This window comes from Alnus glutinosa, chromosome 2 (assembly GCF_958979055.1).
Source record: "Alnus glutinosa chromosome 2, dhAlnGlut1.1, whole genome shotgun sequence".
Taxonomy (NCBI): domain Eukaryota; kingdom Viridiplantae; phylum Streptophyta; class Magnoliopsida; order Fagales; family Betulaceae; genus Alnus; species Alnus glutinosa.
Genome location: NC_084887.1, coordinates 22,017,220 through 22,030,449, shown reverse-complemented (window position 1 = coordinate 22,030,449; position 13,230 = coordinate 22,017,220). Strand labels below are relative to the sequence as shown.

Genomic DNA, 13,230 nt, shown 5'->3' with positions numbered 1-13,230 from the left:
CAGGAATTTGGCTTCCCAAGGAGTGGATATAGCTGCTAACAGGAGCAGTACCATACCAAAAAAAAAAAAGAATGACAGGCACACCACCACATCCACTCACTTAAAACATTGCTTGAATCTGTGCATAGAATAGTAAAGTTGTAACATACTTCAAGCCATGTCTACATGCTCACAGCAATTGATTTGGAGGCGTTAATTCCATCAGAAAATAATTAATAAAAGAAAAAGAAAATATTGGGCAATGACAGAAATGACATGTACAATTTAACATATTTATAGATACATGGGAAGAGAAAGGAAAGGTGAAATAATGCTAACTGACTTGAAGCTACGCCCATTATGAGTAAGAAGGAGATAGTCAGGAGCCCTCAACACTGCCTTTTCACTGGAATGTAACTCTATACACTCCTCAAAGAGAACCAATTCTTCTAAATTACTTGCATCTTCATGAAATTTCGGTTCAACTTGCACTGTCCACTGTCAAGGATATTACTTAAGTTGCTGTATAAATGAGAGATGCAGTGGAAATATAACATTGGAAACAGAAAAAATTCTTGCCAAGAGATTTATTCAACCTAAGGAATGAAACAGAAGTGATATGAACATATCTGTTAAAGTATTGATTAAATGACTAAATTTATCATTTCCTATTAGTTTAATCTTTTGGAATAAGTAGTGATTTAACATGATATCAGAGCAGAGGTTCTAAATTCGAACCCTGTCTTTATCATTCACCTTCTATTTCAATTAAATATTCTACCTCACCTATTAAAAGAGAGTTTGAGCCCACATGTGATGGAGAGTGTCAAAGTATTGATTAAATGATCAAATTTATCATTTCCTATAAGCTTAATCTTTTGGAACAAATAGTGATTTAACAATATCTTATGCAACAAAAGCAACCAAATATTATGAATATTTCATATATCATAGGACAAAACATTATGTAAAGAAATGAAATTCAATACAACCAGATTTCTTTGTCAAATCCTTTCGTGAAGAGGCGAAGGTTTGGATCGTTAGGATAGGTAGCAATAAGGATGGTCGATTTTTGGAGCTGGCGGTTTATGTAGAGGGTGGCCGGCAAGGACTAATTTTGTTCCCAAAGGAAAGAGGAGGGCAAGGGTGGAACAGAATGGCCAAGGAGCTAGGCAAGGTGTTGGTTTTCCTAGATACATCATCTGGGTCTTCTCCCGTTGGTGTGTTGTCTTCGGTGGAGAGGAAGGATTGGATGGAGGGCTCGGGAGGGGCGTGGCACTCTTTGGGTGATGCATTCCCGTCGTTCGCAGAGGTGGTGAGGTCGAAGGGTCCTGTAAAAATGCGGTGTCCGCCGATTGAGAGGCGTGAGCTTGACTTTATCCCGACAATGAGACTGGCAGATTCGGAGGAGGTGAGGCTTGCTTTGGATGGCTCAGAGTTGGAGAAGGAACAGTTGGGTAAGGACCAGTTGCTGATTCTGCAAAGGCAGCAGAGCAAAGGACGTCCAGCATGTCTCTGCTCTGCCCAAGGCTATTGGATCAGAATCCTATTCAGCTAAAGATAATGCTATAGACTTGAATAAGGATTCTGATCAAGCTTTAGAGTTAAACAAAGACTCTTCTAGTTAGACTTCTATTTAGATTAACTCTAGACTAGTTGTGAATGTAATCTACTAGGACTCTAGAGTTAGACGTTCAGATTAGATAGATAGTTTGTTTCATGTAAAACACATCTAGTGATTATCTAGATGTTTCGGATTCTTCTATAAATACAACTATTGCCATACATGTTTAGTATGCAGAATTACAAACAATCTAAATCTCTATATGGTATCAGAGCCTTTCATGACAAACGTCAATGGCTATCCCAACATCTGAAACCGATGCCACTCAAACCTCCAACCCTCCTCCTATCTCCACCACCGTTGCTTCCCCTGCAGCGTCAATACCTATTCAAAATGTCCATCACCATATCTCAGAAAAACTCACCCAAGAAAACTATCTTCTCTGGCAATTTCTTATGGTTCCTTTTTTAGAAGGACAAAACTTGTTCGGCTATGTTGATGGCACTCTTCCGCAGCCTCCCAAGCTTATTCCCAACAGCACTTCAGGTCTTCTTGTTACCAATCCAGCCTATCTACCCTGGTATCATCAAGATCGGATGATTTTTAGCGCCATCATCTCCACCTTGTCTGTGGAAACATTACCTCATGTAATCGGTCTCTCTACATCACGTGAAGTCTGGATCACCCTGGAGACTCCCTTTGCTGCTCAATCTCAATCCCGAATTCTACAACTCAAGCAACAACTCTCCAATTTGAAGAAAGGCACTCAATCTGTCTCAACCTACTTTCAAAAAGCACAAGGCTTTGCAAATCTCTTGGCTGCCATTGGCAAGCCGATCGACAACTCAGAATTAATCTCCCACATCCTTGCTGGCCTGGGTGCTGACTACGACCCGCTTGTCACTTCGGTTACTACAAGACAAGACTCCATCCCTCACACGGATCTTTATGGCTACATGTTGTCCTATGAGCAGCGCCTTGAGACCCACAAATCAGCCCTTGAACCGAACATCTCCACAGCAAACACAGCTCAACGACAGAGCCCCTCCTATCCGAGGAACAATCGTGGCAACAACTCCGGCTATCAAAACTTCAATTTCTCTTGTGGCAGGGGGCGTGGCCGTGGTCGAGGATCCTCTCCGCAATACTCCTATGGCCCGGGACAGTCCCAACGTCCAATCTGTCAGGTATGTCACAAGCCAGGCCACACGGCTGCAACCTGCTGGTTTCGGTTCGAGCATGGATATCAGGCAAAAAATCCAGCACTGACTGCCAACCTGGCTTCTGCCTCTTCTGCATTAGATCCACAATGGTATCATGACACCGGTTCCAATGTTCATCTCACTAATGAACTCTCCAACCTCAACATGCATACTGAGGACTACACGGGTACTGATCAAATCCAAGTAGGCAATGGGCAAGGTTTGCATATCTCAAATTCTGGTCGTGGACTCTTACCCACCCCCTCACGTAATTTTCACTTATTCTCTCTCTTTCATGTTCCTCAAATACAGAAAAATCTTATTTCAGTTAATCAATTCACACGTGATAACCATGTCTTTATTGAATTTCATCCTACTTGTTTCTATGTTAAGGACCTTCGAACTCGTCAGCTCCTCCTTCAAGGCCCGAGTAAACTCGGTCTCTATCCATGGCCATCCCTTGCTGCCTCAACTTCCAGTTCTCTTGCTGCCTTCATTGGTGAAAAGGTTTCTTTGGATAAGTGGCATCTCCGGCTTGGTCATCCTGCCTCTCCTATTGTCAACCAAGTTGTTCAGTCCAAAAAGCTGTCCGTGTCTCCATCAAAGTCTTCCTCCATTTGCTCTCCATGTCAACAGGGCAAGAGTCATCGTTTACATTTTAGCTATTCTCCTTCTATTTCCAATAAACCTCGTCAATTGTTGTTTCTTGATGTATGGGGCCCTGCCTCCACAACCTCTGTAAACAACAACCGATTTTATTTAAGTGTGGTTGATGATTTTAGTAAATATACTTGGCTTTTTCCTCTTGCTACCAAATCTGAAGTGTGTGCAACTTTTCTTCGTTTCAAACAACTTGTTGAAACGTTCTTTAATACTAAAATCAGATCTGTTCAAAGTGATAATGGTGGCGAATTTCGTCCACTCCAAACTGCACTCAATTCCATGGGAGTCTCTTATCGCCTAAGCTGTCCTCACACTCATCATCAAATGGGAACCGTTGAACGAAAACATCGCCACATAGTTGAAACTGGTCTCTCTCTTCTTGCTACTGCCAGTGTTCCATTTACCTTTTGGGACACAGCCTTTGAAACAACCACATATCTCATAAACCATCTTCCTTCCAAAGTAACAAAGAAAAAGTCCCCATATGAGTGTCTTTTTCACCTCACTCCAGATTATAAATACTTAAAAATATTTGGTTGTGAATGCTGGCCTTTCGTCCGCCCATATCAATCTTCTAAACTCTCCTTCCGATCCTCTTCCTGCGTGTTTATTAGCTATAGCAAAAATCACCTTGGTTACAAATGTCTTCATATCCCATCCGGTAGAGTGTACATCGCAAGACATGTTGTCTTCAATGAAAACAGTTTTTCATTCTCAATTTCATCACCAAACAGAGTCTCTTCTTCTCCTCAAACACCTTTGTCCTTATCGATTCCTTGTGTTCCGTCCTTACCTTCTCAATATTCTGCATCTTGTCCAAATACACCAAGTTTTACATCTCCAAATTCATCCATTTCTACATCTCCATCAGCAACTACCACTACTCCTCCTAATCTTCAACCCCTTGCTTCTTTTGACCCTTCCTCAAATTCTGAGTTAGCTTCTTCACCTGAACCACTGTCCGTCCTTCCAACTCGAGTCCATGGCATGACCACACAGTCTCAGAATCAGATTTACAAACCTTACACATTTGCTGATGGACGAGTGAAGTATCCACCTCCTCAAGCTCTCATTGCTTCCATCGCTGCACATGAAGATGAACCCACTTGTTTTTCTCAAGCCAGCAAACATCCGAAATGGCGTACAACAATGAACACTAAATTTGATGCTCTTCTAAAAAATGGAACATGGTCTCTTGTTCGCTTCTCCCCATCCATGAACATAGTTGGATCAAAATGGGTCTTCAAAATTAAAAGGAAGGCAAATGGGGACATCGAACGGTACAAGGCTCGTCTAGTAGCCAAAGGGTTTCACCAACAACCTGGGATTGACTATGCTGAAACATATAGCCCCGTTGTTAAACTGATCACCATTCGCACTGTGCTTTCCATAGCTGTTTCTGCAGGTTGGGAGATTCGGCAAGTTGATATCAGTAATGCGTTCCTCCATGGTCTTCTTCAAGAGACGGTATATATGGCTCAACCTCCTGGATTTCAGCATCCTCAATATCCAACAGCTGTGTGCAAACTTCGCAAAGCTATATATGGCTTAAAACAGGCCCCACGCGCATGGTTTTCTCGGCTAAGTGCTCGGTTGATTGATCTGAAATTCACTAGTTCCAAATCGGATTCCTCCTTGTTCATTTACAAAGCTCACGGCATCACCATCTTTGTGCTCATATATGTTGATGACATTATAATTACAGGTTCACATTCAATGGCAATCACTCAGCTCATCAATGATCTTCACTCATCTTTTGCCCTCAAGGATCTCGGCTGATTCAATTATTTCCTTGGTGTTGAAGCTACATGGAATCAAGATGGTCTTCATCTTTCACAACAAAGGTACATCAATGATCTCCTCACTAAGACCAATATGTTGCTTGCAAAGCTGATTTCTACTCCTTTGTCCGCCTCCACCATACTTAGTAGGTTTGAAGGTTCAACTATCACAGATCCAACCTTATACCGAAGCACAGTGGGATCCCTTCAATATCTATCTCTTACTCGACCTGATATAGCATATGCCGTCAATAAGGTCTCTCAATTTATGCAAGATCCTAGGGAATCACATTGGTCGGCAGTGAAGCACATCTTGGGCTACTTAAAGTCTACAATCTCCTATTATTTCTGCATCTACAAGAATTCTTCCAAGCAACTCACATCTTACTCAAATTCAGATTGGGCAAGTTGTCCGGATGATAGAAGATCCACCTTCGGTTATTGTGTTTTACTTGGTAAGAATATTCTGTCATGGAGCTCAAAGAAGCAACCAACTGTTTCTCGCTCAAGTACTGAATCTGAGTACAAAGCAGTGGCCAATGCAGCAGCCGAATTAGCATGGATTCAGTCTTTACTCAGTGAACTTGGTGTTACTTCTCCACATCGACCAGTTCTACATTGTAACAACATTGGCGCCACATATCTCACGTCAAATCCTCTCTATCATGCACGCACAAAGCATATAGAGATTGATTATCATTTTGTTAGAGATATGGTTGCTAAGAAACTTCTTGATGTTTGCTTCATCTCTGGGAAAGATCGACTGGCTGATGTCCTCACCAAGCCTCTTCCTGCTGTCCGGTTCGGGATGCTACTGTCCAAACTCAACGTGCATCCTCCCACGTCGAGTTTGAGGGGGCGTATTGGATCAGAATCCTATTCAGCTAAAGATAATGGTATAGACTTGAATAAGGATTCTGATCAAGCTTTAGAGTTAAACAAAGACTCTTCTAGTTAGACTTCTATTTAGATTAACTCTAGACTAGTTGTGAATGTAATCTACTAGGACTCTAGAGTTAGACGTTCAGATTAGATAGATAGTTTGTTTCATGTAAAACACATCTAGTGATTATCTAGATGTTTCGGATTCTTCTATAAATACAACTATTGCCATACATGTTTAGTATGCAGAATTACAAACAATCTAAATCTCTATAAAGGCATACTAGAATCAATGAGGAAGCTGCTGCCTCATTTGAAATTGAGGATGTGGAGGAACCTTCTAGTGAGGTTGGTGGTTCGGGCCGTTGATTCGTTGTTGGGTCGCTTGTCTGGGCTCGGGTTGGGTTTTAGACCCAATTTCAGATTTAAAGGTTACTGTATAGGCCGGGTTTTGGCGAAGTCCAAAGCAAAGAAGTGGATTGAGGATAAGGGTCAAGGGCATCCTTTGTTTTCTGAAGCGAGCTTTGAGCCCTCCGAGGGCTATGGGTCTATCGGGTCTTCAACAGCCGGAGGTGACGAAGATGGTCGAGTTGGGTGGCGGGATGTCTGCTCCGACCAGATCTGGGGTGTCTTTTTCTTTTCAATTAGGACATAAATCGAAGGAAGAACTCCTCAAATCAAGGCAGAAAGTAACAGTAGAAGAGAAGAAGTCTGCCAAGAACCTCTCTGCAGCTCCTAGGAAGAAGTATGCCAATTCTGCGATAGCCCCTTCTACTTTGAGCAATCGTGCTCGGGAGAAGGTTCTTGAGTTTTGGAACGGGATGCCCGTTGAGCAAGCGGAGGATGCGGGTCGCCGCGAGAAGTTCTTGGCTATATTGGAAGAGATGATGGCTCTCCAATAGGCCAAAGGCTAGACAAAACCTTTGTGGGTCTTGAGATGCTTTGTTCTCGGGTTTTGGGTTTGTTTCCTTGTGGGTTTAGTTGCGTTTTTTTTGTGGTCTGCCTTTTTGGTGTTCTTTTCGGGTTTTGGGGGTTTAGCTCTTTTGGGCTTGTTTGTTTTCTTTGGTTGGCTTTGGTTGTTCCTTTGTATACTCCCAATATACTTAGAGGCGCCTTACGGGTTTTAATAAAACTTCTCTTACTTATCAAAAAGAAGAGTGTGTGTAGGATTCTGGTCTAAACCCCTCATTTACAGTCTTGGTTTTTCTTCCTTGTGGTTGACGTTTGATATCTTAGTGTTGGTGTTTAGAGTCCCAATGGTAGCACCGCCTATGTGGGCTCCACACTAAAGAGTTGTTCTCCAGCGAGCAAAAGAAAAAAAAAAATCAAATCTTTACTCAACTAAACGATTCATCCGTGGAATTCATCTGTGGTAGAGTTTAGAAATAGAAAGGAAAAAAAAAAAACCAACAACTCAACCAAAGTTGATCGCGGGGTGCCATAGATGTGGTGTGGGGTGTGAAGGGGTTGTGGTGGTTGTGTGATGTTGGGTGTACGAGGTTCGTTTGAGTTGGTTGTCACTATGTCGTGCGCAGTGGTGCGGTGTGGTGTTCTACGCGTGTCATGTGGTTTGGAGTTCCTTGGTGGTTGGCTATAGTGCCGTGGTCGTCGGCGTTAGTGGTTGACAATTGGCTCTATGGCGATCGTAGTTGGTGTCGTCAGCAAGGTCTAGCTTTCGTCGGAAAATTTTCGGCGAGTTTTTGAAGACAATGTGGTTTTCTGTGACTTTTGTGGTGTTTACCGATGATTTCTCTGGTGACGTTTGTTGTGGCTGTCATCACTGTTGCCATCGAAAATGGTGGTCGGCGACGTCTCCAAGAGGAAGACAATCCATGTTTGATTGCGATAATTAGCTTTTCCTTATCCTGGATAAGGGTCATTTTCATCGGCCCAATTTTTGTTTAGAGCCGGTCCAGTCCTTTTTTGGTGTTATGTCGCCAATTCAAAGTAATCCTAAGTGTTTGACTGGTCTGGTCCAGTTCATATCGATTCTCCTTGCTTATTGGCCGGTTCATTCTAGTTCAGTGTCTTCTTTGGCCAGTCAGTTTGTTTCACGTCCGATTCAGTGGTGTTTCGTCTAGTTCACCGTGTCCCTCAATCGGTTAAGTGTCTTTTTTCCAGTTCAGTCTAGTTCAAGACCGGTTCATCCCCTTTCTCAGCCGGTTCAGTGTCTTCTTCGACTAGTTCATTGGTTTTCTTTTCGATTCAGGGCATATTCCGATCAATTCAATGAGGTTCTAGCCCGGCTCATGTTGGTTCAGTTTAGTTCAGCTCAAATTGGGCCGATTCTTGCTCTTTCTTGACAGGTTCAAATAATTTTTTAGCCAATTCAATTGTTTTTCAACCCGTTCAAGGGGTTTATCATTCGATTGGGCTACATGGAGCTACCATCTGGTTTGTTGCTCAGGGGGAGTACTAGAGTAGTTTTTACAAGTTGTTATTGGTTATATTGATGATCAGTCCAACGTTGTTGTTGGTTATGGTTAACCGTTGTTGGTTGTATTAATCATCAATCAATCATCGTAGTTGATTCTCGAGATCCGACTGGCCTTGTTGTTTTGTGATGGGTTCCGGCCGGCTCTTGGTGTTTTCCAGTAAGATCCAACCAACATTGGTGTTTTGCAGCGAGATCCAATCAACTCTTGGTGGTTAGCGGTAAGATCCGATGGGCCTTGGTGTTTTGCGATGGGTTTCAACCAGTTACTGGTGTTTTCCGGTGAGATTCGATTGGCCTTGGAGTTTTGCGGCTAGATCCAATCAACTATTGGTGTTTTCCGGTGAGGTTTCACCGTCTGTGGTAGTTTTCCAACGATGTTTTGATCGGCGTTGAAGTTTTTGGTGAATTTTTGTTTGGTGTTGGCTTTTTGTGGAATTTCAGCTTGTTTATGTTTGGATTAGCGCATTTTATTGTTTTTTCTGTAAGTCTTCGTATTGTGTGCTCCAAGTTGTTCCAACTTGAGGTGGAGTATTAGAGTATGTTTTCTGTTAACTAGTTTCTTGCCAACTGAGCTTATATATATATATATGCTCCAACTTGAGGGGGAGCGTTAGAATTGTTATTAGGTTTTGTTAGAGTTATTTGGCCTGTGGATATTTTGTTCATTATTATATTTCTCAAAACATATATAATAAGATGTGTGAGGTAGGCTGCGTAACAGTAACAAGCCTCCACCTTCTCTCTAAACCTTTCATATAAACTACAACAGGAAGATATAAAGATCTCCCGCAATAATATTTTGTAACAAGATTTGTGGTGAGGAGAAGAAATTCCATCTAGTGAATTGGAACAAGATTTGTACACCTTTGTATGCAGGTGGGTTGGGAGTACACAACCTCATCCAGTTCAATAGAGCGCTCTTGGGTAAATAGTTATGGAGATATGGTAGGGAGAGGGAGGCGCTATGGCGTTTGGTGATTGATACCAAATTTCAGAGTCTAAAGGGCGGGTGGTGCTCGACAGAGGTTTTGGGTTCTTTTGGAGTGGGAGTATGGAAACATATAAGGAGAGGGTGGGAGAAATTCCGTAGTTTTGTTCGTTTTGAAGTGGGGAGTGGATCTAATATTAGTTTTTGGCAAGATTGGTGGTGTGGAGAAAGTTCCTTGAAGCAATGTTTTCCAGCTCTTTTTTGTTTAGCAAGGAACAAAGATGCGTTGGTGGCGGATAACTTGGTGGTCTATAATGGTGTAACTCAGTGGAATGTTCTTTTCGCACGACAAATCCAGGATTGGGAAATGGATATGGTCCTTTCTTTCTTCGACCGATTATATTCCACTTCGATTCGTCATGGAGAGGGTGACAAATTAGTGTGGAATCCCTCTAAAAAAGGTTTATTTGAGGTGAGATCATTCTACGAAGAACTCTCTAGGAAAGATGGTCCATTTCTTTCATTCTTTCCTTGGAAGAATATTTGGCGAGTTAAGGCTCCAACAAGGGTGGCTTTCTTCGTATGGTCAGCAGCTTTGGGCAAAATCTTGACGCATGATAATTTGCGTAAGAGGAATGTAATAGTAATGGAGTGGTGTTGTCTATGTAAGAAGAGTGGGGAGTCTATTGATCACTTGTTGCTTCATTGTGAGGTCGCCCGAGCTCTTTGGAGCTACGTTCTTATTCTATTTGGGGTGGAGTGGATTATGCCTAGAACGGTGTTGGAGCTACTGAATAGTTGGGGGGCGGCGATTGGGAATGGTCAACTCAAAGAGGCTTGGCGGTTAGCTCCTCTATGCTTGCTGTGGTGTATTTGGAGGGAGCGGAATGCCCGTCTGTTTGAAGATGCAGAGACGACTATGGTGGAGCTACAGAAGGGGTGGCTTACTACTTTATATTCTTGGATAGCGCCACATCATAGTTTGAATGTCTTTACTTTTGTAGAGTTTCTAAATGTATCTCCTGTCCGACCCTTTTAGGGGCTCTCTTGTATACTTCCCGTGTATAAGGGTTGCGTCCATTTGCGCTTTTTAATAAAATTGCCATTACTTATCAAAAAAAAAAAATATATATATATATTTTGTAACAAACAAAGCTAACTAATAAGATAGCTTTAAGGCCAACCACGCTTCATGATGCTGATTGTTGAAAAGCAAAAACGCATTGCCATCAAAATAACAAAATCAGACGGTTGCATAGCAAAGGGCATGAAGAGAAAGTATAAATGTTGTTTGCAGTGGCAGAAGATACTTATTGTGCTTGAAAATAGAGGAAAGTTTGAAGTAGCAATACTTGGGATAGAAAGAGAACTAACTTGATTCATCCAAAAAAAAAAAAAGAGAACTAACTTGGTAACATTTAGGTAAAAGGTAACACTATTTGAGCATAACTAGAGATAGCAATGGAGAAGGTTGAAGCATTTGTTGGAATATAGGAAAGCAACCAAATGATTAACATTAGACCATATCTCAAAGAGAAAATACTTATATCATACTGTTAGCGTCCACAAAGTCTATCAATAATCTCACCTCAGTACAATGTTGGCAAGCACTAGCCTCCCTTAGGTAGATGCCTCGAGATGTAGGACCTGCAGTTAAATCACATAAAAAACATGTAACTTCATTTCTATTTCTTTTTTTTTTTTAGAAGTAGTCAACAAATATCATTAAAAGTATAAAGGCACCCCTAAGTACACAAACAGTAACAAGAGGAAGCACCTAGTTAGAAAGAACAAAACAAACAAAAAAATCACTATAACTTCTCAAGGGACAAACTTAAGCAATTGTTCAAAGATACAAAATTTTGAAGAAAAAATACTTCATCTCCTCCAAAGTCTTCTCACGGTCCTCAAAACTTCTGCCATTCATTTTTTTTTTTTATATAAAGAATGTTATATCATTGAAAAAGCGCAAAGAAGCACAACCCTAATGCACAAGAAGTACACAAGAGTTCCCCTAAAATGAGAAAACAAAAGAGCATGAATTTAAAAACTCTACAAAAGTAACATGACTCTAGCTATGATGAGCCGATACCCATAAATATAAAGTGTTAAGCACATGTCGACGCAACTCCAACACTGGTGTTTCTACATCTTCAAATTGCCGAGCATTCCTCTCACACCAAAGACCCTACATTACACATAAATGAACCTGCCTCCAAATCATCTTAGCTTGACCATATACATCCTAGCGCCCCAGCTAGTTAACAAATCCAGCACCCGTCGCGGCATAACCCACTCCACCCCAAACAAAATAAGAAGGTAGTTCCATAAATCTCGAGCAACATCGCAATGAAGTAAGAGGTAATTAATGGATTTGCCACTCTTCTTGCATATACAACACCACTCGATCGCCACGATATTTCGCCTACGCAAATTTTCATGCGTCAAAATTTTTCCTAAGGCTGCTATCCACACAAAAAACGACACCCTCGAAGAAGCCTTAACACGCCTAATACTCTTTCAAGAAAATAAAGAACCCTCTTAGCTCCCTAAGACTTTATAGAATGACTTCACTTCAAAGTGCCCCCTTTTGGAAAGGCTCCAAACTAACATGTCCTTCGCTCCATGTCGAATCGGATACAACCGCACATAAAAAGAAAGGACCATCTCCATCTCTCAATCTTGTACTAGGCGCGTAAAGACAACATTCCACGTGCAACTCCATCGATGAAGAGATAAATAACCTACCGCTCATGCGTCTTTATATAGAGCGATATTGAACAAAGCTGGATAACAGAGCTTCAACAAACTATCCCCGCACCATATGTCACGCCAAAACCGGACAGCATACCCATCCCCCACCTCAAAGCGCACAAAAAATTGTAAAAATTATCCCACCCCCTACTAATATGTTTTCAAACACTCACACCATAAGTCCCCACAACCTCTGTTGAACACCATCCACCCCTCATACTCACATACTTAACTTCAATCACCGATCTCCATAAAGCTTCCTGCTCCAAAGCATACCTCCACAACCACTTCCCCAACAAAGCTCAATTTTATTTTATTTTTTATAAGTAATTGCAATTATTATATAAAATGCGCAAAAGGGCGCAACCTTTATACACGGGAAGTATACAAGAGAACCCCTAAAAGGGACGAACAGAGAATAAATTTAAAAAAATCTACATAAGTAAAAGCACTCAAACTATGATGGGGCGCTATCCAAAAATATAAAGTATTGAGCAACCGCTTTCGTAGCTCCACCATGGATGTCTCTACATCTTCAAACAGTCGAGCATTCCGCTCCCTCCAAATACACCACAGCAAGCACAAAGGAGCTAACCACCAAGCCTCTATAGCATGACCACCCTCAATCGCAGCCCCCCAACTATTCAGCAACTCCAACACCGTACGTGGCATAACCCACTCAACCCCAAATAAAATAAGGGCGTAGCTCCAAAGAGCCTGGGCGACCTCGCAGTGAAGCAACAAATGATCAATAGACTCCCCACTCTTCTTACATAAACAACACCACTCAATTACTATCACATTCCTCTTACGCAAGTTATCATGCGTCAATATTTTGCCCAAAGCAGCTGACCAAACGAAAAAGGCCACCCTTGTTGGAGCCTTAACACGCCAAATATTCTTCCAAGGGAAATACGGAACTGATGGGCCATCTTTCCTAATAAGCTCTTCGTAGAAGGATCTCACCTCAAATAAACCTTTTTTAGAGGGATTCCACACTAACCTATTACCCTCCCCATGTCAAGCCGAAATGGAGTATA

General features: G+C 41.8%; 1 protein-coding gene across 1 annotated transcript in view; it reads right to left on the bottom strand.

Moving 5' to 3' along the window:
- LOC133861715 (tripeptidyl-peptidase 2) overlaps positions 1-13,230 on the bottom strand; it is a 45,354-nt gene that overhangs the window by 16,039 nt on the left and 16,085 nt on the right. The window contains exons 15-16 of the mRNA XM_062297511.1: positions 11,025-11,083; positions 323-477 (exon numbers count right to left, since the gene is read on the bottom strand). Of these exons, the coding sequence (XP_062153495.1) occupies positions 323-477; positions 11,025-11,083 (214 nt within the window). The remainder of the gene's footprint in view (positions 1-322; positions 478-11,024; positions 11,084-13,230) is intronic.